Source organism: Aedes albopictus, chromosome 1 (assembly GCF_035046485.1).
Source record: "Aedes albopictus strain Foshan chromosome 1, AalbF5, whole genome shotgun sequence".
Classification (NCBI taxonomy): domain Eukaryota; kingdom Metazoa; phylum Arthropoda; class Insecta; order Diptera; family Culicidae; genus Aedes; species Aedes albopictus.
In genome coordinates this window covers 124305208-124329936 of record NC_085136.1, presented here as the reverse complement: position 1 = coordinate 124329936, position 24729 = coordinate 124305208, and the positions used below count along the sequence as shown (strand labels likewise).

At 39.8% G+C, this 24729-nt stretch overlaps 2 protein-coding genes across 2 annotated transcripts in view; both read right to left on the bottom strand.

Moving 5' to 3' along the window:
• Positions 1-344: 344 nt before the first annotated feature.
• Positions 345-9117, bottom strand: LOC134285152 (endoplasmic reticulum membrane-associated RNA degradation protein-like). Its single transcript, XM_062845340.1, has 2 exons — positions 8754-9117; positions 345-2400 (listed from the first exon to the last, which is right to left on the bottom strand). The coding sequence occupies exons 1-2, from the start codon at positions 9001-9003 to the stop codon at positions 1706-1708; spliced, it is 945 nt and encodes a 314-aa protein (XP_062701324.1). The 5' UTR covers positions 9004-9117; the 3' UTR covers positions 345-1705.
• A 5070-nt stretch (positions 9118-14187) lies between these two features.
• The window catches only part of LOC134285150 (arf-GAP with coiled-coil, ANK repeat and PH domain-containing protein 1), a 32064-nt gene continuing 21522 nt past the window's right edge, over positions 14188-24729 (bottom strand). Inside the window, exon 4 of the mRNA XM_062845332.1 lies at positions 14188-19215. Within this exon, the coding sequence (XP_062701316.1) occupies positions 17805-19215 (1411 nt within the window). The 3' untranslated portion in view covers positions 14188-17804. The remainder of the gene's footprint in view (positions 19216-24729) is intronic.

The window sequence follows — 24729 nt, the reverse complement described above, 5'->3', positions numbered from 1 at the left end:
AATGTCCATTGGTCCAGACACTCGGTTCCATACACAGGTTGTTGCGTTGCTATTTCCAATTCGGTGCTACGTTGTATTCCACTATCACTTGCGCTGCCACGAATTTCATCTTTTCCATCCAGTCTGTAACATTGTTTTCTTGTCAATTGTTCAAAACTGTTCAATGTTTATGGTTTTCACTGATTCTGACACTGATTTCTTCTTCCAATCAGAAAATTGGCGTCCCGCTGTTCTAATTGCCGAACAGTTTTTCGCTGTCACCATATGAAGCGCCCTGTACCGTCCAGGGGCTGCATTAAACACTGCACGGAATGTGATATCTTTCATTTCATTACAGTCCGACACAGTTTTAATAAACTATATTGAAGTATCACAAACCATCACTTATCTTATATTACAACGGTTCACTTTTTCTTATATCATCTTAACATTATCTGTATTTCTTCACCGAACTACTAGAGACACTTCCAGCTTCTTCTTGACCCGACTACTACGTCCTACCTACAGCTTTTATTTGGACAGTATCTAGAGGTGTCCCACATGGGAGCTCAAGACTTATCCGATGTGCTGCCTGCGTTAACGTTGTCACCGAACTCTCGACAACTGACTGTTCTCTACGAACTGTCTTCACTGACTCCCCGACTGAAGCCAAAGCCTCCGTATTTATAGCCTAAATTTCCTAGCAATACCCGAACCAGCTTGGGCGTGTCTAAAATTCCTACGATCATTCTCGTCTTGCCGAAGATGGCATGATAATTCCTAACAATGCCCGAACCAACTTGGGCGTATCCAAAACCCTACCAAATGAAAATACTAATAAGTCCAAAACCTAGACCTCTACCTATCCTACTTGTCATCATCGTAATTAAAATCCTTCTCTTCTTGAAAACATCACGACTCTTCTATCTTGGGCGTATCCCAAGCCCTACCAAGAATATTAATACCAACGAAAAACTTAAATCTCCTAACCACGCCTGACTTGGGCGTGTTCGCACAAAACCTACTGAGAATCTTTACACCAAGGCCTACATCTTCTAGCCCCGCCTCACTTGAGCGTATACAAGGCTTGGGTGTGTGAAAGAATTGAACCAACCATCGACGTCATTATCATTCTCCCCATCATCATCATCGTCACCATCATCATCCTCATCGTCTTTGGAATTTGGCACCAAATTCTCCAAAACAAAGCACCCGCTTTGTTATTGAAGTGTACCTTACTTGGGCACAGTGAACCCTAGCCGGCCCCCGGCCGCGGATGTTGGTTGAAATTATACCCCCACATTCTTTTCTTTCAGTTTACTCGAAGTCAAAACAAATTGAGTGCAAAACAAGTCCGGCGCCGTATGCCGCCAATACGGTGTCTCAATTTCAGAACATTCCAGCTAAGGTTCACCTGAGTTCAGAACCTTACCCGGCCAATTCGGCGCCTTGATTTCGAAACTAAAATAAACAATCTTTGTTCCAGCGCGATCAATATGATGTCGCGGTTCTATATCATTCTTTCGGGTTTATTACCCATCGTTGTCCCAAGCGTAATTGAAATTGCATCACACCGACCGGACCTAACGCGGTGCAACACGATCGCACCCGGCCACCACCGGACGATGATGGGTTATAAAAACTAGATCAGTAACGAATGGTGCGATTTTCGTTGCTTCCAATATGCCGCACGTGAGGTAGGTAGACCCTACGATGAAAATTGAATCTAAAATCCCCCGGGCAGCTGTTGGAAATGTGGGGTGAAAATGCATTTTTGTTTCAGTTGAGTTGACTTTGAATATCGGAAGGCGTGGGAATATTTAGGTCTTTGCAGTAGTTCCGTTACAAGTCGGTCATTTGCAAGGCAGGTTCTGAACTGAATTTCGCTAAAACTTTCAGCTTCAATCTTGGCGAGCAGTAACTGAGCATCCAAGGAGCAACTCCGATGCTTCATGGAATAGTTTCGCTTGTCCAAAATGTTCCCAACCGAAGTCATAATCAGCAGCAGAAAATTGTTGTACATCGGACTTAGATCTTCGTCACTCAAAAATCCATGCCAGACCAAGTTTCTCAAGTTGACGCCATTTGGACTGCCCAGCAGAAGACGCAGAAGATATATCACAGTTTCACCTTGCTCTGCCGCTAGGGCGTCGGTCATTAGTAGATCTCGGAGCAGATGTGGTGGTGTAGAACCAGTTCTGGTGAGGAATAGGTTTCCCAGTGAATACTCGAGGACGGATGAAAGTATCAGTGTGGCGGTTGAATTTGATGCTTGCTGTGACAAGGCTATCATATCTGATCGATTTGTCCACGCTAGCTTCTCAGGTTGGTATTGAACGGTTGGGCATTGCTTCAGGAAGGTACGGAACTTGGGTGTCAGGCGGCTGCAGTGTTCGTAGGTCAAAGGCTTGTCGTGGGAAACTGAAAGATACATTGTTTGTTATTCATTAGTTTGAAATAATAGTTAGTAAAAGCAGAAGCAGTCACAACATATGCAACTCATGTATGTACATTAGCGGTAAACTCTCAAAATTATGAAAAACTCACATAAGTCAGTTACTCTTTCTCCGATAATTGTTAAATCAATTTTATTCTAGATCACCACATTTTTCTGCGAGAGTGTTACGTCTGTCTATGCTTCTTGATATAAACCATAAGATTTTTTTTTACAATTTCTACAGAAAATTTCCCTGGCAAACATTTATTGGATGCATAATTTTAATTTTTATATGATGATTCGAGTGAATTCGTGAAATTATAAAACAAAATCGTTTGTTGCATATTGAGAATGATGCATTTTTATGATGATATTCACAAGTATTTTGTGGTGCTATTTTGTTTCTTTTGAATAATTCAGGCTGCAACTCAGCAGAAAATTCTTGTAGAATTTCTGTGCAAAATCTCCTGAAAGCTTGCCGATAATTTGTTAACATTTGCACTACAACAAAGACATAAGGTCAGCCAAACGAAAACCATGGATTCAAATGTGTGAAAGTGTAGAGAATACACTCGTAGTGGCCGGAATCCATTTTTTTTTCAAAACACCACCTCAGTGGTCTGGATAATTTCCAAAAGACAGGCGGTTCGCTCACTGTAGAGCCTAGCGATACATTGAGCAAGATTCACTTTCCTGATTCAATTTCTGAGTCGAGCATCGATGACCAAGACTCTAGATTTGCTAAATCAGATCCACAAGAGATCTAATCATGGGTTTCAGGATCTCAAAAAAAAGCAATAAAGGTTGCAAATGAAGCTTTCACTTGGGACAGGGTAGAGAGGGCTTTGAGATCTTTCGAGCCATTGAAGTCCCCTGGCATGGATAGAGTATTCCCAGACTTGATTCAAAAAGAGAAGAAAATATTGGTTCGACCCTTGGTTGAGATTTTCGGGGCGAGTTTGATTTTGGGGCACATAGGGTCTAGAACCATTTGAACAAGTGTACCTATTTTGGGCACTTTCCGCTATCCAGCTTTTTACGCTGTATTGAGGGGTGATTCATTTTTGACGGTTCTTTCCAACAGCCCTTGCAGCACCAAAGCTGCCGATAATTTCAGTTCACTCCTTCAGATTTAAAAAAAATAAACCTGATTTTACCATTGTTACCATTTTTTTTTTGTTTTTATTTTTGTGTATTTTAACTAGTTGCTAATTCTACACTAGACCATTGTTACCAGCACAACACATAGAATGCATCTTTCGTAAAAAATGGTTGCAAGATGGAAGTAATTCCTTGGAGATTCCCCCACAGACAAACAGACGTAACACCTTGAACGATTTTCATGGAAATCCATCGCCCAGTTCACACTACCATCATCTAGTGGAAAAGTTGCACGAATCACTGTGTTGTGCAATGTCGTCAACAGAAGGCGCTAGTGTGATACGTCAAACGCATAGAAAAACTCAGGGTGGCCACCGAACCGGGAAAAACGGGAAAACCGGGAAAAAGACGGGGATTCGCGACGACCGGGAAAAAAGCGGGAAAAAGCCGGGAATTTGAGATGATTACCGGGAAAACTGTTGTTAAAAGTAACTTAATGAGCCTATTCGAATGTCTACACCTCATCTGCAAAATCAAAGCCAAACCCAAATACTCCTGGGATAATTCTACGAAATTCCAAGGAATTCGCCTGTGCAATCACTGGAATTTCCTTAAAACAGAACTTGGTAATCTCCAAAAAGTTTCTTCTAGAATTCCTCTAGCCTCTAGGTTTTTGTACCGCTAGATTACCTCTTGGAATTCGATGTTTTTTTTTCCGAGGAAAGAGTTTCTTACATCTGAGATTTTTTCAAAAGTTTCTTTTTGGATTCTTTCCGAAATTCCATCAGGAATCTTAATAGATTAGAAAATCATAACCAAGATTCATCAAGCTCCAATCTTAAAAATTTCCTACGGGAATTCTTCTCAGATTATTTTTTTAAATCCCTCCCAAAAATCTTTCCTTTTCTTTCTGGAGCTCCCTCTGGGGTTTCCCTAGAATTTTTCTCTGGAATTCCTCCTAAAGCTTTTTTTTTTAATCAATCGGGAGTTATTTCTGGTTTTTTTACAGAGTTTTTTTCTGATATTTTTTCAGGAAATCATTCTGTGACTCATCCATCTCCACGAGTTCTTTGCAGGATTCCTGCAGGAGATCTTTTTTAGAACTTGTAGGCAGCAGGAGTTCCTTCTGAAACTTTGATTTTGAAAACTTCCTAGAGATTTTGCTGAATTTTATTTTTATTTTATATTTGCTTTTGGGATTTCTCCTGTGATTCTCATTGCGTTTCCTTCAAGAGTTTTTCTTGGGTACCCTCCAGAAGTTTGTTCTAGGAAATCTCCAGGAGTTGCGTATGAAAGTCCTCCAGGAGTTGCCTTTGGGCATCCTCCAGAAGTTCCTCCTGCAAATCATCCAGGAGTTCCTTCTGGGAGCCCTCCTGGGATTTCTTACAAAAACTTTACGGTAGCTATTTCTGGAAATACTCCAGAATCCTGAACATCAAACTACTGCAGGAGTTTTTTTTTTCGAGGAATCTTCCATTGGTCCAATGGGAAAGCTTCTAGACATATTGGAGCTTCTTTTGGGAATCCTTCAGGAGTTCTAGGAGAAATCCCTAGACCTAGATCGAATTCATGATCCCAGACCAAAATTCAATTCCCTAATTGCCAATAGACTAAAATTCTAAATTTCCTAAAGTAACCACTTCCAGAATAAATCCATTAACCCTCGAGCGGTTGCGCTGTTGTTTTTTGTACAACACGTTGAAAAAATCTCGCTTTTTGTGTTCAGTGTTAGCGTGGTGCTGTAACGTGAGCAGGGCACCAAGTCGGCCATTGTGGCAGCCATATTTGTATTCTCTGATGTTTCTCCTTAAGAAATCTGGAGAAATCCACTAAAGATATACAAGGTGGAATCCCTAACAGGAGTTACTGAAGAAATCCAAGATAATATTTTTAGTAATCTAAAGATAAAATCTTGGACAAAACTCTGTAAGAATCTCCAGATGAAAGTTCTTGGGGGAATACTCTGTTGGACATCCAGAAGGAATCCCCGGAAACAACACCAATGAAGGTGTGTTAGGGCACCTACGCTAATGAATTAAACAAAAGGTTCGGTTATCCTTCATGTCCTGGATAATCGAGTCCGACCTTTTTTTTTCCTTCTAAACCATAGGGGGATAATCTGCTCAACAGACACCCTAACAGAAGGTTGAGGTAGTGTAGGTCTGACAGGCCGTCTTCTACAACAAAAGTAAAATCCAGGACTACTCTCTCCTCGTACCCACTAAACCATTCCTATGGTCGCCAAACCCTACGTCTCTCCGGAACCACCAAGAAGGTATTGCTTGAGTCCGACCTTTGATGATTTTATATGCATATCTTACCCAAGATGTTTATAAGGAAGGTGTTAGCGTATAAGCAGTAAGTGGATGCGGGGAGTGCGGCACACTGCGGGGGGATGGAGGTGACAGCCGGCCAGTTTGTTTATGCTGCAGAACGCTACAGATACGTTGCTGCGCCGCATCGGCAACAACATTCTCAAAACGGATAACCAATGTTGACATATTTCCATGGCACTCATAAAATGAGTAATATTCCCCCAGGTTTAAAATTTTAGCAAATTTTATGAATACAATGTCGATTTATTAACCAAAAGAGATTGCTTTGCCGAAAATATTGCAAAATATTAGCTTGAGTGGGTGCACGAGCTAATTTGCAATCCGTGTAAGTAGGAAACACTCGATGAGTGTCATGGAGTTTGTCCGATTTTAGTGCTGAGATAGTTAAGCGCGAATGGTTTCTGTGAGGTTGCTACGTTGCTAGGGCTGAAAGTTTTTGTTTGTCTTCTCTTTTCTGAAAAAAAAAAAATAAATACAAACTTGCCAGCTGTCGTTAGGTTTTCCAATATGGCGGCTGGTGTAATCTGACATATTGGATTACCTTCCTTTTACTTACCTTGATCTTACCTATTCTCGGATACTTTTTCAAAACGACGTATAATACACGCAAATCCTATGTTGATACGTCGTTTTGAATAAGTATCCGAGTATTATAGATTTATCATAGTAAGCTACCTCTTTTACACTTGTTTATTTTTTTCTAAAGTACAAGAAAATAAGTAAAATGATGTGTGAGGGAAAGCCTGAATTATGGACTTTTTGGAGCTGAACGAAAATATTTAAGTAATTGTGTAGCATACGTCTTTTATGTCATCATTGGTGGTTACTTCTGTTTTTCCATAGATGCATTGCGTCAAGAATAATGTTTAACTTTAAATATCTAGTACATATAGTATTCATAGGATTGCAAGTGCATTTTTACATGTTAATTATTATCCATATGAAACGAAAATTGGGCGTTTCTTACTAAAAAAATGTGCACTTTAAAAACCTGGAAAAGTTTAGTAATGGTACCGGGAAAACCGGGAAAAAGACGGGAATTTCAAAACAGAAATTTAGTGGCCACCCTGAAAAACGATGCGAGCGCCTCTGGTTGTGAAAGCCACAACTATGAAAATTTAAAATGATCGTTAAAAGCGTGGTCGATGGAAATTTCGCAAGTGTTACGTCTGTTTGTCTATGATTCCCATAAGGGATTTGTTGGCGTAGGATTCTCTGATGGAAGTAGCGGAGAAATCCCTGAAAAAACTGCTGGAGGTTTCGACTTCTCTTCGTGGAGATTTCTTCGGCAGCTCTAGGAGTTATTTTTTAGAATTTCTCCAGATGCTGAAATGCAGGAGGATTTCTTAATTCATGGGAAGCGGGAAAAATTGACAGAGGATTCTCGGAAGGACAAATTTTAGAATCCCAGGAAACTGCTGGAGATTTCTATGAAGAAAATGTTGAATTTGCACAGTGAAAATTTTAGATTCCTTCAGGAGTTCGCTCTGGATATTCCTCCAGTAATTTCCACCGAAGATTTCCGAAGAATTCCAACCGTAGATTCCTCCAGTAATTTCCTCCGGGGACTCCTCTAGAAATTCTTACCGGAGATTTCTTCAAGAACTCCCACCAGTAATTGCCTCCGGAGATTCTTACTGAAATTCTCGCCGGGGATTCCTCCAGAAAGTCCCACCGGAATCTCCCGGTAGGATTTCCTGGTGCAATCATCGGTGGGAATTCATGGAGGCATCTCTCCTAAAGTAATCCTATACGGAAACCTACACGACTCAGAACCCGGTGATGAAGTGAAGCGTATCCGTAGCTTAAGACGGAAACTGAAAAAAGTCCAGGTTTCGGCAAAGAACCTGGTCAAATGGGAATCGAAGGTGGTCCTGATTCGCAGAGTGACCCTGGCGGACATAATCCCCTTAAAAATCGAAAAACTACATAGGGCGATGGAGGGTACTATCAGCAGGCTTGTTCTCTTCGTCATGAGGTTTCTTCTCGTTATTTTTGCTCCAAATTTGGCTTTACATGTAACCTTCCAAATTCCGCTTAGAAAACTTTTTATCGTACCAACTCCATGAGATATAAGCATTTCAAGACATTGTTTTTAAGTCAAAATTGCCCATAACATTTGAATGACAAGACCTAGCAACATGCAATATTCAGAACAAATATGCGCTATTACTTGCTCTTCAAATGCTCCAAAACTCACATCTTCGTAAAAAATCAAATGAAAAAGTTATTGTTATAAAAAACGTTTTTGGAGGGATCACTCTAAGTGAGTTTCAACTTAGAGATCTTTCGTTCAAATTAAGAGCTAGATAAAAGGTGAAGAACTCGATAGCATATGACTTAATATCAAAAAGTTCCATTCCAGATTTGAGTTAAGACGAGGACCACGCTAATCAAACTTTATTTGGAAAAGATGCAGCAATCCAATGCAAACAACTTCTCTGAGGACACCAAACGCCTGAAATTAACGATAACCAGAATTTTTGTTTTCCTGGTAAAACGTGAATTCGAACTATTGTGCATTCTACATCAAAAAGAAGTTCTAAAAATAAACTTCCATTTCAAAAATCACAAAAAGAATGTCTACAAAAAACTAGTTTTTCACCAATACTTATTTTGTGTATTGATTAATATTTATTTACAGTACTTATTTTTAGTGTGTATGCAACACTTCCCAAGCTGTTAGTACACAGCGTCAAATATTTGTCCAAAAAGAAATCAATACTGAAACATCTTGTTTGAGTCGATCGAATTTTCATTAGTGCCAAACAGATGTTGTCTCTTGAGTGCTTTCCTTGTCCAATGTTTTACCATGTGTACTTCAGGCCTTACGAATGCTTATATTGTCACAAAACAAATGTATTAAATATCATCAAGATTTCATCATATATTGCACTTACCCAAATCATTTGCAAAGAACTTCTCTACGATATCCCAATCGACAGTACCGTCCGGCCGGGTAAAATTGTTACCACCATGGGTTTCGTTACAGCTTCCCACTATTAGCATGCACGCGATTTCATCACTATAAAACCTTTCCTCCGATTTGCCGGTATGCATCATAATAACACTATGCAACAAACACTTCGATCGAACGCTTTGAAACTTTGAAATAAAAAAAAAGTCACCTCGCCGTCCATTGAGTTGCATCCTGGGCAATGATGATGACACGATGAAAGAAATAAGGTCACGGATCCATTAGTAAAATCCTACGCTCTCAAAATCATCATATTCGAAAACAAGCAATTATGGCTCGTTTGATTGTGTTCTTTTTGTTATCATACATGCTGCTCAATTCTAACATAATTACTAAATGAAGAAATAAACTAAACAGCGCTTCAATCCTTCGCTTTCAGTAAGAAGAATCTACTGAACAGATGGAACAGTCTCTCTAAATAACTAATTTTAGTATGGCGCTAGATTTTGTGTTATGCAATACAATACAGATTTTGAAGTACTTAGTGCTCACATTTAATTAGTCATATAAGCGCAGTTTCGAGTTCGAAAGGAATCGCTCAAGAAACTTCTTGAGTGATTCCTGACAGAAACTTTCTTCGGTGACTGCCATTTGAACTGTCATTTCTTCGCAACTGCGTACTGCGATCAAAGAAAAACCGGTTTCTTGAGCGATTCAGGCAAGGAATTTCCCATGCATCAAGATAGGCTGAGAAATTCCTTCTGATCTGCAAACAGCGCTATACTGAGCTACTCCCAATTAGTATGCCTTGACTTAGATAAGACTTTGACATTGGACTAAACACAGATCACTCCTGAATAAACGCCTCAACTGAAACAACGTATTTCACTACAAAAATCAGGAGTGGGATAAGCCTACGACATGTTCATTCGAAGCCATTTGCGTTTGGAAGAAGTCCAAGATAATCTCGGAAGTCGGAAGGTCTTCCTTCTCAAGACGTCAGAGCTTAGGATCGAACCAAATGAACAATCAATCAAGAAATGTCAGTGTGAATGGTTTCTCCATTCAGTATCACGAATTTTGAACGACTTTGCACGGTTTTCTGTTGACATACATTCGAAATTCTTGAATATTCTAAATTTATAGGGGATATTGGACGAAATGAGACATCATATCTGAATGTGTTGGACAAGACATGATCAATTTGAGGTTTCTCCATACAGTAGCACTACTTTTGAACGACTGTGCATAGTTTTTTTTTTTGTTCAAATTCATCCGAAATTCCCAAATATTCTCATTTTATAGGGGATATTGGGCAAAATGAGACACTTATTATGATCAAAAGTGGAAAACATTTACTAAACTAAGTTGCCTGACATTGCTACATATTTTTTTTGAAATTTTCAGGGTTTCCCCTTACCTTTTTTGGATTTTGGTTTGATATGTTCAAGTATTTTTGACATATTTAGAGGGAAATGACCAAAATGAGACACTTGCCGATGTTTTTCAGGAAAGGAGTTGGCACCATTCGATTCCTCGGAGTTTTTTGCTTAGGAATGGGAACTTGTCGTTTACTTAGCGGCCGGAACTGAATTGCGTCCGTTTTTTCGCTCGGATTTGTACACTGTGCACTGGTGGAAACGGAGATACTGTAATCGCTGATCAGAGATGCGATAATGAAGTAGAAGTTGGTTTCCACCTTTCTGTCGTTATTTTTGGGATTACTACACGGTAAAAAATCTGCACTCTGATATGAACTGATTGGCACTTGAATTCGCACTACTGTCTAATCAGTTTGTTATCAATTCAATAACATTCGAAAAAGAACATTCCATGCCTCTTCAATTTAAATGGAAATTCACTTCAATTCGTTGTTGACAATGTTTTGATTTCAAAACTAGAATTTAAAAAAACTCAGATTCGATACCAGGACCTTGAGATTCATGATCATCAGTTTTCCCACTACACTACATCTCATCTGTTAGAGAGGTGCGTTTCGAAGCGAAACACTTTCTACCACCTTATCATCTATATTTACTTTCATGTCCAAAACAGTCATTACCAAACCAATAGCTTTTCACTTTGAATCGTACTGCTTTATACAGTAGTGAAAATCGAAGTGATTTTCAGTTAATTTCTCCGGTGGGTTTGTTTTGGTTCTAAAATCAACACTGACAGCATTGTGATTTCAAAGGAAAAACATTGCTGATCATGTTGATTGGGATGTTAAAGAGTTAATGGATTTTTCCCTTACATCGAGCGTGCAGAATTTTTACCGTGCAGAAGAAAAGTATGAAGTACTTAGGGTCTGTTCCAATTGGAGAATTAAAAATAATTTTCACTTAAACTTGACAGTTCGATACTTATTTCCTTAGGAGAATTGTCAAGTTTAAGTGGCGAACTATCAAATTTAAGTAAAAATTCATTTTAATTCGTCAATTGGAACAGACCCTTAGTGTTTACACTTAAGTCATATACTAAGCTACTCCCTACTGACGTTGGACTAAACACAGATTATCCCTGAATAAACGCTTAAGCGCTGTTTGCAGATCAGAAGGAATTTCTCAGCCTATCTTGATGCATGGGAAATTCCTTGCCTGAATTGCTCAAGAAACCAGTTTTTCATCGATCTCAGTACGCAGTAGCGAAGAAATGGCAGTTCAAATGGCAGTCACCGAAGAAAGTTTCTGCCAGGAGTCACTCAAGAAGTTTCTTGAGCGATTCCTTTAGAACTCAAAACTGCGCTTTAAACTAAAATATTTCACTAAAGCATCTCGCAACGGATTCGTGCTGCGAGCCGAAATGCCATAAGGATAAGGGCTGGAGCCTCTTGACGGACGGATGTGAGGTGATTGACAGGTGGAAGCAACAATTTGATGTACCTATGTACATCTATGGCATCTATGGCGAGTAGATAGAAAGCACGAGAGATCAGGGTGATGAAAGAAAGGACTACACGGAAAATCCAAACTACCTAATATTTGGGACGATTTTTCTCAAAATTTAGCATATCGAATAAACTCGTTACCCAAAATTAGGTTGTTTTCCCTCTCTGGCTCACCGATGTTGTCAAAAACAAACAAAGATGCATCTAATCAAAGGAGGTCCTTGACCCCAATAAGCCAATTTTGGGTAAATGTCGGTTTACTCAAAATTGAGTTGAATGAGGGGGGTCTTAGGTTGAATTTACTTACTCTTGAGTATATTTTTTAGCTGGGGGTAAAGGCAATCTACCTAGCGTGAGTTTAATCGATTTACTCAAATTTTGGCTTATTGGGCCGAACTATGGAATTGCGTCGAAACGAACATTGATCAATGTTGGGTAGTTTGGCGGTTCCGTGTATGTTAGTGCAGCAGAGGGTGGAACTGATCCAACTCCCATGGGTTCATTCAAATATTACGTAACGCTAAGGGGGGAGGGAGGGGGTCTAGCGCTGTGTTACGCCTCATACAAAATTCCAAAATTTCCCATACAAAAGTTGTTACGTGGGGGAGGGAGGGGGTCTAAAATTGATAAATGTTGCGTTACGTAATATTTGAATGAACCCCATGATGAGGGAACTTCAGGATGCAATTCGCAAGCTAAAAATCAACAAAGCAGTTGGTAAGAATGGTATCGCAGCTGAAGGTCCAGAAAAATTGGTCATCTGACTGCATTGGTTGATAGTCAGGATTTGGGTAATCGAACCGGAAGAGTGAGCTGTCTCATCTCAATCACGAAAACATGTGGGAAGCCCTCAGGCGCAAGGGTGTCCCTGGGAACATCATCGGCCTCATTGAAGCACAGTACATGGCATTTTCGTGCAGAGTACTGCACAACGGTGTGTTGTCCGATCCCATATTATCACCACTGCTGTTCCTCATCGTAATCGACGAGATCCTGGTAGGTGTGATTGATTGTGAACCAAATCGTGGGTTGCTGTGGTAGCCCATTACCATGGAGCACCTAAATGACTTCGAATTGGCTGATGACGTTGCTCTCCTAACTCAACGGCGCTCTGATATGCAGAGCAAGCTCGATGATCTTGCCAATCGCTCCTCAGCGACAGGTCTTACCATCAACGTCAACAAGACCAAATCGTTGGATGTAAACACGGTCAACCCTTCCAGCTTTACGGTAGCTGGGCAATCAGTGGAAAATGTTTAAAGTTTCCAATATCTTGGTAGCCAAATGGCGGCCCCAAGATCGACATAGGTGCACGGATCATGAAGGCGAGAGCTGCTTTTGCGAGTTTAAGAAATGTATGGAGAAACAACCAGATTAGTCGACGCAGCAAAATTCGAATTTTCAACTCAAACGTGAAATCTGTGCTTGTGTCCGCCAGTGAAACTTGGTGTGTGTCAGTGGATTATTTTTAACGGCTTTAGGTCTTCATCAATAGATGCCTGCGGTAGGTATATAATTCGTGCATGGTGGCCTCACAATTGGATCTCCAACGTGGAGCTCCATCGTCGATGTCATCAAAACCCTATAGCGACAGAAATTTTGGAGCGAAAGTGGCGGTGGGTCGGCCACACTCTACAAGGGGGCGGAAACGAAATCTGCAAGCAAGCGTTAGATTGGAACCCAGCAGGACATCGCAGCAGAGGCAGACCCAGAGGCTCATGGCGGCGCAGCCTCAACAACGAAATCGAGCAAGTCGACAGAATTTTGACCTGTCCACAGGTCAAGGCGCTGGCGGGCAATCGCCCACGATGGAGATCTTTCAGTTCGGCCCTCTGCACCACCATGGGTGCCCAGGAGTGAAACTAAGCAAGTGAGCTGTCTCATAACAAGAAAAGCGACCTTTTTGAATGTGAGAACTTCAAAGCGATGGCTATTTCGAATGCTACCTACAAGCTATCCCAGATCATCTTCTGTCATCTGTCACTTATTACGAATGAGTTCGTGGGAAATAATCAAGCCGGCTTCATTGACGGCCGGTCGACAACGAACCAGATCTTCACCGTACGTCAAATGCTACAGAAATGACGCGAATGCCCCAACGCATCACATAGACGAAAACGGTTTTCCTGGGAAGCTGACCAATCTGATTATAGCAACGATGGACGATGCGCAGAACTACGTAAGGAATTCGGGTTAACTATCCCGTGCATTCGAATCTCGACGGAGACTACGACAAGGTGACGGACTCTCATGCCTACTTCTCAACATCGCTCTGAAAGGTGTAATGCGACGAGACCGGCTCAACAGTCGGGTAATGATTTTCACGAAACCCGGTCAATTTGTTTGGTTTGCGGACCGCTTGAACATTATCGATTCAACATTTTGACTCATGGAAGAGCTATACGCCCGCCTGAAACGCGAAATAGCAATTGGCGGACTGGTTGTGAATGTGTCACTACGCACCAAAACGCTAATAAGATCCGTGGTACAGTTAACAGTTATTTTTCGGCATAAATAATCAAAAACCCCGTTTGTATCGCAGTTGTATATTGTTTCTAAGACGATTGTAACATTTTCCTTTCTTTGTCATTGTCACTGTTAAGATAAAGATAAATATGATTTGTATAAATCTACGTTGGTAGTCAACTATCTATAGATACTATACCTAGGTAATGTATTTCATTCGATGATCCCCTTCTTTGTAGCGTGAGATTGTTTCCGTTTTTTTTTTTTGGCTAACAATAGGTACACAGGTTACCGCTTGCAACTCACACTGCACTGGTGCGTACTTCTTTTCTTTGCCGCTTATTGAAAAATTTGGAAAACTAAAAGTGTGGGAACGCATACATTTTAGTGTATCTTTGAACTACTCAAACTTTGCGGGAGATTCGCACGGCTTAACAACGCTAACAAGGTCACCTAATAAATAATGCTATTATCAGAATCTTAGAATCTCCGTCAACACTAAATCCTGGCAACATTCGTCGTAACTAACAATGCAAACTTTCTAACGGAGGCTCATCAACTCGTAACGGTACATATATGTAATTCTATATGATCTCGAGCTAGGCAATATATTCTAGAACTAAAGATATTCAAATTTTGTTGACAACGTGGAATGACTTATCTGTTGGGGAGGAAAGCTCGTTGCACTCAGGCAACCGAAATAATGGACTTCTTCTGGGTCCGTAACCTATCTAGCAGATATAACGGTTTGGATTAGCATTAAATATAAATACTGATAATGAGGAGAATTCGGACTGTCGGTATGCTTTGCATATTGATCTCTTTGTGAAAGCTCAATCGATATGAAATGGGTTGGAGCGTTGGGATTGTTCAAGAGAGATTTTTTTAGCATCCTTTTTAGTGGAGTTGGGATTTTTTAACAAAATCATCACTTATGAAACATTTCAAAGGTTAAAATTAGGAACAACTTGGAAGACTGCTAGGATAAATTTCTATAGAAAAGAGAAAAGCGGTAGTTCATTTGCTCTATTAGATCCATTTATGTAAAATAGCAATGTTAGCAAAACAACCCATCAATGTAAGAGCTAAATGCAACTTGGAACGATTCCTAAAACGCATGAAACATCAAGTTCATGAAAATAATTGTATGAATGGAAGTCATAACACTAAAATATGTTTGTATACTCCGTATATCGGCATGGTATATCGTTGTCAATATTCGTGATCCGTAACATATGTTACTGTATCTTTGTCGTAACTGGGATGGGACCGGGGGCCTTTTCTAAGAATACATATGAATCCAATAATTAAGTGTGAAAACATTTAAACACAAATATTAGCATAAATTTACAGTGTCGCAGAAAATGTATGATGTTTGTTTTGTCCTCTTCTGATTCTAGAAGTAATTCAGAACTTTTGAAGTCTCAAAGTCTCAAAACTGCTTCTAAGACTCCAATAAAAGCATTGAAATCACAGCATAAAACAGAACTGATTTTATTAAAAAAAAAAAACCAACTGCTTCAACAAGTTAATCATATAAAACTGTTTAAACAACTAATCGAATACATGAATTGTTCAAAAGTTTTCTTAATGAATGGCAAGATTCTGATGTATTTCTCAAAAGATCTACCTTGTCCCAAGGATGTTGTAATTTCTTTTGCACATAATTTGATTCATTCGCTTTTATCACGGGGTAATATTCCAACTCCTCATATTTAAGACGTGAAGCTATCAGCGCCTAATGCTGTAGATATAATTAAAGCAGGAACAGGTGACTTCTAACGACATTATGCTGAGTAGCTTTATGTCAAATGATTTTATACCAAACTGTATTGAAGGCTACCAATACAGTGGGAATGATAATTTCAACACTCTTTAACCGATAATTTTTTAACCAATTTGCATAGTTTTGGAACAAATTTTCACAGTCTAATGATAAGAGGCTTATTTTCCAGTACAATTGTGAGGAGCACTATTTTCAGAACTACTACATCTTTAAAAAAAAATGTATGGTTTGGAAGATTTCTGCTGTAATTGTAGTCACTATCAATCCAATTTGCAAGTGAAGTGTACCTTTTTATTGAGGTGGAAAAAGTTCTCTTTGCACTTTTGGTTATCGAGTTATTCAAAGGTGAACGCAATTTAACGGTTAACGGATAGTTCTCGTTAACCGTTTACCGTTAAATTGTGTTTGCTCAACCTCTGCATGGCGCCCGAAATCATATCGTTTATTTGGCTTTTAATGTTCGAGCCTTAAACTCTTTCTTACCCATACCAAATACAATACCCGCCATTAATATGGAATCGCATATTGCAACTCGATTAAACAGCCGCCATTTTGGATGTTAGACCACCATTTTGCATATTCTGGTTGCCACTTTTTGACTCCGGACATCTTCCGCATACCAAATATACTCATATTGCTTGGTTTTAGAGCCTAAAACTTCATTAAACAGCCACCATCTTAGATTTTAGACCGCCATATTGGATATTCTGTTCGTTATTTTTAGATTACGAACATTTTCCCCATACCAAATATATCCATATTGCATGGTTTTAGAGCTTAATACCATAGACTAATTTCAAGACCTCGATGTACCGAAGAAAACCATTAAATTTTCTGTGTCCAGTCCGGTACCCAATAAATATTCATTACCGTGTATTTTTTTCCGTGTAAATTGCCTTTTGTGTAAATTATATTTAGCGTGTTACCCCGATCTGACAGCTCTGACAGTAAGGGACTAAGCATAAATTACGTAAAGTGGGTATTGTTCACAAACCTGCGAACTTGACTGCGGAAAAAATCGCGACCATGACGCCGCTGCTAATACTCCATTAAACAGCCGCCATTTTGAATTTGGAGACGCCATCTTAGATTTTATTCAGCCATATTCGATATTCTGGTCACCATTTTTGGACTCCGGACATCTTTCCCATACCAAATATACCCATATGGGATGGTTTTAGAGTCCAATATAAAGTTCTAAAGAAATTGTCAAAAGAATTCCTAAAGCAATCCCAATGAATCTGCCGAAAAAAATGCTGAATGGAACTCTCAAAAGAATTTCCAAAGGAATTTCCAAAGAAGCTGCTAACACAATTTCCTAATTATTTTAAAGTACGTTTGAAGGAAATCGCAAATAAATGACTGAATGAATTTTCAAAGAAATTTCCGAAGGAATTTCCAAGGAAATTTCTATAAGAATTTCTAAAGATATTGTCAAAAGATTTGCCAGCACTTGCATACAAATTATCGGCGGGATCCAAAAGAAGTTTCAGAAGAAATTACCGAAACCATTCCCAAAGGGGAAGAGGGGTAACTTTCAATTCTAACGTTACGTACAGATATAATACGTAAGGTGCACAATTACTTTGATATGCTGCATGTGAAAGGAGATGACGGAAAATGAATCAATTTCTGTGTAAATAAACCGAAACATCCTTGCATCATCCATCGTCCCCCTGGTCTTCCTATTTCAATTCACGGCTGTATAGCCGCGTCCAATATTGTTTATGTAAATGCCATAAGTACATATCATGATATCATGTAACTGCAGATCATTTTACGGTTCTAGAATTTCTGTAACCCAATAACAATATTCATCTAAGGGAACATATCTAAAACTATCTAGAATAGTTCATGAAACCTGCTCGAAACGAACAACATTACCCAGCAACGCTTTATTTTCCCTCTGTCGGTTCATCCAAGTCGGTCACGGGAGGAGCAACCATATCCGCCGGAACCATTGTGGAAGCACTAGAAACGGAGCCAGATGCCAGTGAGCCCAAGCTCAAATCACCGGGCGTCGATCCTCCGGGGTTTCGATTCTTCTGCAACCGATACGGTTGGTTGCTGGTGAGGTGGGAAAAGTCATTCATCACATCGGTGTAGGTCGAGTCTCCGCCCAGATAGCTACCGCCGTCCTCGCCGGGGCCGATTTCATCGTTTAGCTGAGCTAGCCTCAACAGGGTCACGATGTCGGCATCGGTTCGCTCCACCGCAATGTCGATGGGAAGCTTCTGATTCACAGCCCTGATGTCGTATTTGGCTTTGTGTTTGAGGAGCAGGTATGCCTGCGCTGTGGAACCATTTTCCGCAGCCAGGTGAAGTGCCGTGTAGCCGTTCCGATCAGTGGTGTTGATGTTGCACCCGTTGATCAGCAGGAACTCACAGGACATAACCGATCCGGATAGGATGGCGGCATGCAACGCCGTGCGGTCCAACTCTTCCGGATTGGTCCAATTTTTATCCGCCCCAAGGGCCATCGCTTGGCACATCACCGGCAGATTGTGTCCGCTGGCCGCTTTGTACAACAGAAAGTTTGGATTCAGCTTTTCGAAGTCCTCACACTCCATGATTCCGTTATCCTCTTCTCCGCTAGTGGATTCTTGGTCCGAATTGAGAAGCAGGAGATGTTCATCGGTCAGATTATGATCATTCTCGATTATGCTATCACCAATCAACAATATGTCGTTAAACTTCTTTGGAATGTTAAGATTTACATCTTTTTCGTCGGCATCCGGATCCGTATCGGTATTTCCACCGCTTGACGTCCCCTCGCCAGCTTCCTCCTTGTTCTTCTTCCTGAGTAGCTTCCGATAACTTCTACGCCGCAACTTCTTGATGCTCCACTTCTCCGGATACTTCGAACTATCGTTGTCCAAACTTTTGAACGACAGAGTCGAAGACGACGTACTGGTAGGAGTAGGATCCAACCCCAACCCTCCCGTACTGTCCAGCGGAAGCACAAACTTCCTTTCGATATACTTAGCCTTAATCCACGCCTCGCGAACCGATATCTCACAGTTGTCCGTAGCGCGGTCGAACCGGTTCACCTTCGCCGTGTTGGCCTCGTAGATCCGATTGATTACGTCGTTGCCCAGCTCGATCATGACTCGCAGGATTTCCGGTTCCCAAACGTCCAGCGTTAGCGAACGGACCTTGCTGTAGTGGACGCCCAAGCTGCGGTGAACTCCCGAGCACGCAATGCACAGCGTGATCCCGAGGTTGATCGATGCCCACTTGGGGTCGGTGTTGCCGCAGTCGCAACAGCGCGCGTTTCCTGGGATGCGCAAAATTTGAGTCCAGTTGCTGGAATGGGTGGAAGAAAAATATTTTTATCAATGAGTTTGTTAACAGATGTGTAATAGACCGACCAAAGAACACTTAAGTCAAAAAGTTCCATGGGCACCTTCTAAGGTGTTGCCTATGTGTGAGAAGAACAATCTGAAAAATTCAGCAACATCGGTGGAAAACTGTGCTAGCGCAAATGAGTTAAAGTTTACATGAGATTTTCTGAGAATAATGATCTCCAGTATACCACTCAGGGCACCAATTTGTCTTGTCCAATTTGACTTAGAATGAAGAAAGTGTACCTGACGATACCAGAGTGGAGACACTTGATCCCAGATAGACCCGTAAGGAGCGCAAGGGCGCCGCTTACAATAGTTTAGCAGAAGATGTCCTTGGCGAAGGGGTAGAGGTGAGGGTTCTCACACAAGAGGCGACTCTTAAGGAGAAAAACCTAGACGAGGTCACCGAAGTGGAAGAACTTGTCACGGCACTGCGGCAACAGTGCGAGGTGCAGGTGGCTGCCGCAGCCGTTAGGCTACGGAAGGGGCCGACAGGGACACAGGTAGCTTTGGTTCAGTAGAGGATTAAGGGAGATGCGTATGTCATCTGATGTTCCACGAGCCACCGGAGGTTTGTTTTAGGTGTCTGGAACGATTGTACGTCTTTTCCCGGAAAACCATTTCCCGGAAACCCGTTTCCCGGAAAGCCATTTCCCGGAATGTACCATTTCCCGGAAAACCATTTCCCGGAATGTACCATTTCCCGGAAAACCATTTCCCGGAATGACCATTTCCCGGAAAACATATTCAATATAAAAAAAAACAACATTTTTATTATTTTCATTATTTTGTTAACATTTCTTTGCATAAAAATAATTAAATTATGTACTACTCTCAATTTGTATTAGTTTTTTTATAACGAGTATTATGAATAATTGAAAGCTCTAAATTACGGTATGCCTCCACAGCTAATCGGAGGGACAAGAACATTGCCATTGTCTCTTTTCCAGTTTTTTGATCTTACGAATATCAAAAACTCCTTGTTGGTAGCCTAAGTATTTGTCAAAAGTATTGCGTTCCTCTTCTTTGGTTCAAATAACTATTTTAGCAGTATAACTTTAAAGAACAGCCTATGTTTAAAAGAAGGGAAAATATTCGATGAAATAGTTAGCAGTTTTATCTCGATAAACACGAAAGAACGGCATATGCGTAAAAGAAAGGAATATATCATATGGAAATATTTCTAGCTTAATGCCAACAACTATTCTAACTGTGTAACAAGAAAGAACAGCCTATGTTTAAAAGAAGGGACAATATTGAATGAAAACATGGACAGGTTAATACCGACAACTATTTTGAAAGATATCTCGGAAGAACAGCCTAGGTGTAGAGGAAGGGAAAATATCGATTGTGTAACATTTCGCCGAAAACCATTAGGCGGAATTCTTATTCGCGGTGGAACATTTCGGAAAATCGTTTTGCGGAAAATCGTTAATATGATACAAAAATTTAACTGATCGAGAGACTACATCATGATAAGATCTAAGATTCAAAACTCAAAACAGCGAATGAATTATGGAATGTTTCATATCACCAATTTAATTTTTGTAAGGGTTTTCTTCGAAAGAACGGCTTAAGTATGAAACAAGGAAAATTCTTCGATAATATTAATTCAGCAGTTGTTATTCTAAAATCAGCATAACGCATAATATTTATCAAAGAACAGCCTTTGTTGAGAAGAAGGGCTGATATCTGATATCTGATTAAAAGCATATCTGTAAAAAACAGCGTATGTTTGATAGGATAGGAAATTCTCTGATACAAAAATGAGATTTGTTTTGATTTATGTTATAACAGTACAAGCTAGTTGGAACATCAAAAAAAATTAAAACCGATTAAGTTATCCCTAAGAAGTGTTCCCAAGAGTGTTCCTTGACTTAAGAGTTACGCGGTCACGTGGTTTACAAAAAGCAACATTTAACATATAATGCTTTCAGTCAATAAGGACGGACGTGTAGAAGCTGAGAAGTAGGCTCAGTGCGAAAATGATGATGCTGGGAGATTAGACTCAATTGACATGAGGCGATTAATCACTGGGCTGAATAGATGTTAGACCAATTGGATTAAAAGATCTGCCTATTATTAAAAGAAAGAAAAATCTCATAAGAATGAGTTAGTTGCTGGTTTACTAAATAATACTGTAGCACTGCAACATATAAGTTAACAACTTATTCTTTAAAGAAGGCAAATTTTTAAATTTAAATATCAGTTTGGTCACCAGCTAGTGTTATTCGAAAGAAGACCACATTCAAAAAGAAGGACAAACCTTCTACGGAGTTAGCAGTGGACCACCAATAAACACCATCACTTTGCTACTCGAAAAAAAAACCTCGATTTAGAGAAGGATACATTTCTGAAGGTAAAGTCAGCAGCCTGGGCACCAAAAAACACATTAATAGTGTTACTCTAAAGAACATCCTATTCTTAATAGAAGGAAACATGTTCGTTTTATTAGCAGTTTGGTCGCTGGCCAAAATTTTCAACAGTGTAACTTAAAAGAACAGCCTATTATCAAAAGAAGGTGAAATCTTCTATAGAGTGCCGGATTTCATCGCCGCAAACTTAACATCACATATACAGTCTTTGACGAAGAAGACAAATGATGGAACATTTAGCAATTCGGTATTTTGCTGGAAAGAACAGCCTTATTTGAAAGAAGGAAGAATCTCTGATGGAGTTACCAATATAAGTGCTTAAAAGTACAATCTATGTGACAACGATTGCTTATTGATTACACAGGTTTATAAAATAAAACGAAAGTCGTGAACTTCTGTCAACGACCAAAATTTTTGAAGCACAATTTAGTGATGATTTCGAAACCGACCTTCAAAAAATTTTAAGTAGAACAGTTTTTGAGTTTTAGCTCAATATCGAGTTTTGCAACTTTTCAAAATATGGAATTTGCTAAAATTTAAATATATTGCGTTTTGTTCAACCAATTTTAAATCTTTTTCCATAAATTAAAAGCTGAATACAATACCATTCGATCATCTGAATACAGGTTTTGCGTAAATAATGGATAAAATTCAAGATATTGGCGAGTTTTTCTTCTTAAATTTTAGCAAAATTTCCAAATTTTTTTGAAGAAATGTAATTTTTTCAATAAGAAAAAACCAACTTAAAAATTCTTTCTCGACGTTTATTTGACATATCATATGTAGGCGAGGTACAGTAAAAATTTCAGCTCAATCGGAGCATTGATTACGGAGAATGAGATGTTTGAAGTGAGTGACTTTGCTTAAAAATAGAACAAAAATCGATTTCAAATCATCAACCTTGTATGGAAAGTCGAAAAAATTTCCGCTCTACTGGAATTTTTTGCTTTCGCGTTTTCGAACTCAGGGCATGATTCTACACCAAAAATGATCATCAGCTTACCGAGTTCAAAAATGCTGTAAACTAGTGTTATTGCGCCTAATGCCCATTCGTCCTGATGACGTTTGGCCTAGTGGCCCTTGGCCTTACGTTCGAAATTATTGAGAACAGATTACAAATCAAACAAGGCAAATTTTTATTCAGGAACGTATTAGATTAACAATCAATTAGTATAATCGGAGAGCTAAGGTTAAGCAGAGTTAAAGTTAAGCAGAGAAAATAATTTGTCATTCTTTTATTGTCAAATGGTAATTTCTTGATTTAGCTTTGGCTGACCAAGCCATGCGGAAATTACACTGTTGATTCTTCTATCGTTTGTAAAATATTAAATTCCGCGAAAAAGTATTCCGCGAAAGAGTACATTCCGCGAAAATTCATTCTACGATATGATATTCGGCGAAATTGTTCATTCCGGTAAATGTTACACTGCGAATGTAATTCCGCGAAATGGTGTACATCCAAAACATCCTATGAAATTATTTGCAGCTGGCTTCCGAGCTTAATGTCAACAACTATTTTAGTAATTTAACTAGAAGGAACAGCCTATGCTTGGAAGAAGGGAAAATATGTGACGAAAACTTGGCAGTTTGATTTCGTCGGTGGTTTGATGCCGACAACTATTTTATCAAAAAACTCAAATGAATAGCCTTTGAAATAAGGAGAAATTTACTATTTGTAAGAATTACAATAATTATAAAAATTATGGACCCTTATGTATTCTGCAGTCATGCGCGTAAATGGAGCCCATTTAGCCCCCCAGCTACGATGTCGTGCTCGCTTGTCATACACTACAGGCGACGCGGTCGACATTACGGCTGGGGGGCTAAATGCGCTCTATTTACGTGCATGTTTGCAGTAAATGATTTTGTGTCCTTCTTATCGATTACTGTTCTTTGAATATCAATACTGTCAAACATTTTACAATTATAATTCACTGCAATTATTTACAGAACACAAACGGAAAATTATACTTATTTTTTTCCGGGAAATGGTGCATTCCGGGAAATGGTACATTCCGGGAAATGGATTTCCGGGAAATGGTCCATTCCGGGAAATGTATTTCCGGGAAACGTCTTTCCGGGAAACGATTTTCCGGGAAATGGTTTTCCGGGAAATGGGGGACAACCGTCTGGAACCCATATAGCCGAGGCGGTAAACGCACGGGTATTCAGCATGACCATGCTGAGGGTGACGGGTTTTATTCCCGGTCGGTCCAGGATCTTTTCGTAAAGGAAATTTCCTTGACTTCCTTGGGCATAGAGTATCTTCGTGCCTGCCACAAGATATACGCATGCAAAATGGTCATTGGCAGAGGAAGCTCTCAGTTAATAACTGTGGAAAAGCTGAGAAGCAGGCTTTGTCCCAATGAGGACGTAACGTCAAGAAGAGAGAGAGAGAGAACCACGACACAAGGAGCAAACTGTGTAGGAGATGCGGCGCCGAGGCAACGGCAATTGGGACGCGGATGGGTCCAGAAAAATTGCGGCGATATGGACGACGGGTAAATACCAGGAGTTGGTGTCTACTACCTATGAGGGCTACCCAAGTAACAATTTTAATTTTATCAAAGTTTTTTAGCGGTTCAAAAATCCTAAACATAAAACCATTGATGCCGACTTGAAAATGCCTCGAGTTCTTGTATGCCTCAATAAGCCCACGCTCTGGATAGTTGGCCCAGTCTTATTAGGGTCTACAGGACTTCGTATGCAAACCAGCTTAGGATTTCGGGTTGTATCATAGTTTTATCAATCATCTAAATAAAACCATCTTCTGACTTGTCAAATATTTGTTTTGATTATTTTTCACTCTCAATATTCGATCGTCAGAATAAATTATGCTTGGTTGTTTATCCAGCCATCAATTGGAAAGATGCAGATATGGAATTCAGATTTGTTTTCCTATTTAATACGTGTCAGGAGACATGCCACGGAAAATTTGTGGTGAATGTGACTGTGATCATGACAACAACTAAGTGCACCACACAAACTATGCATAATTTGGAAGTTAAATGTATTTAATTTATTCGGCGGAATTGGGTGCAAAAAAGGTTTTTTCAACACAGCGGAGTTTAAAAGACATTATGTAATTTTTCTGACAA

Excerpts from the sequence above, each read along its gene's own strand:
- LOC134285152 (XM_062845340.1), bottom strand. The coding sequence starts at position 9,003 with ATGCAACTCAATGGACGGCGAGGTGACTTTTTTTTTATTTCAAAGTTT. Across the intron at positions 2,401-8,753 it reads GTTCTTTGCAAATGATTTGG|TTTCCCACGACAAGCCTTTG; the intron begins GTAAGTGCAATA and ends TGTATCTTTCAG.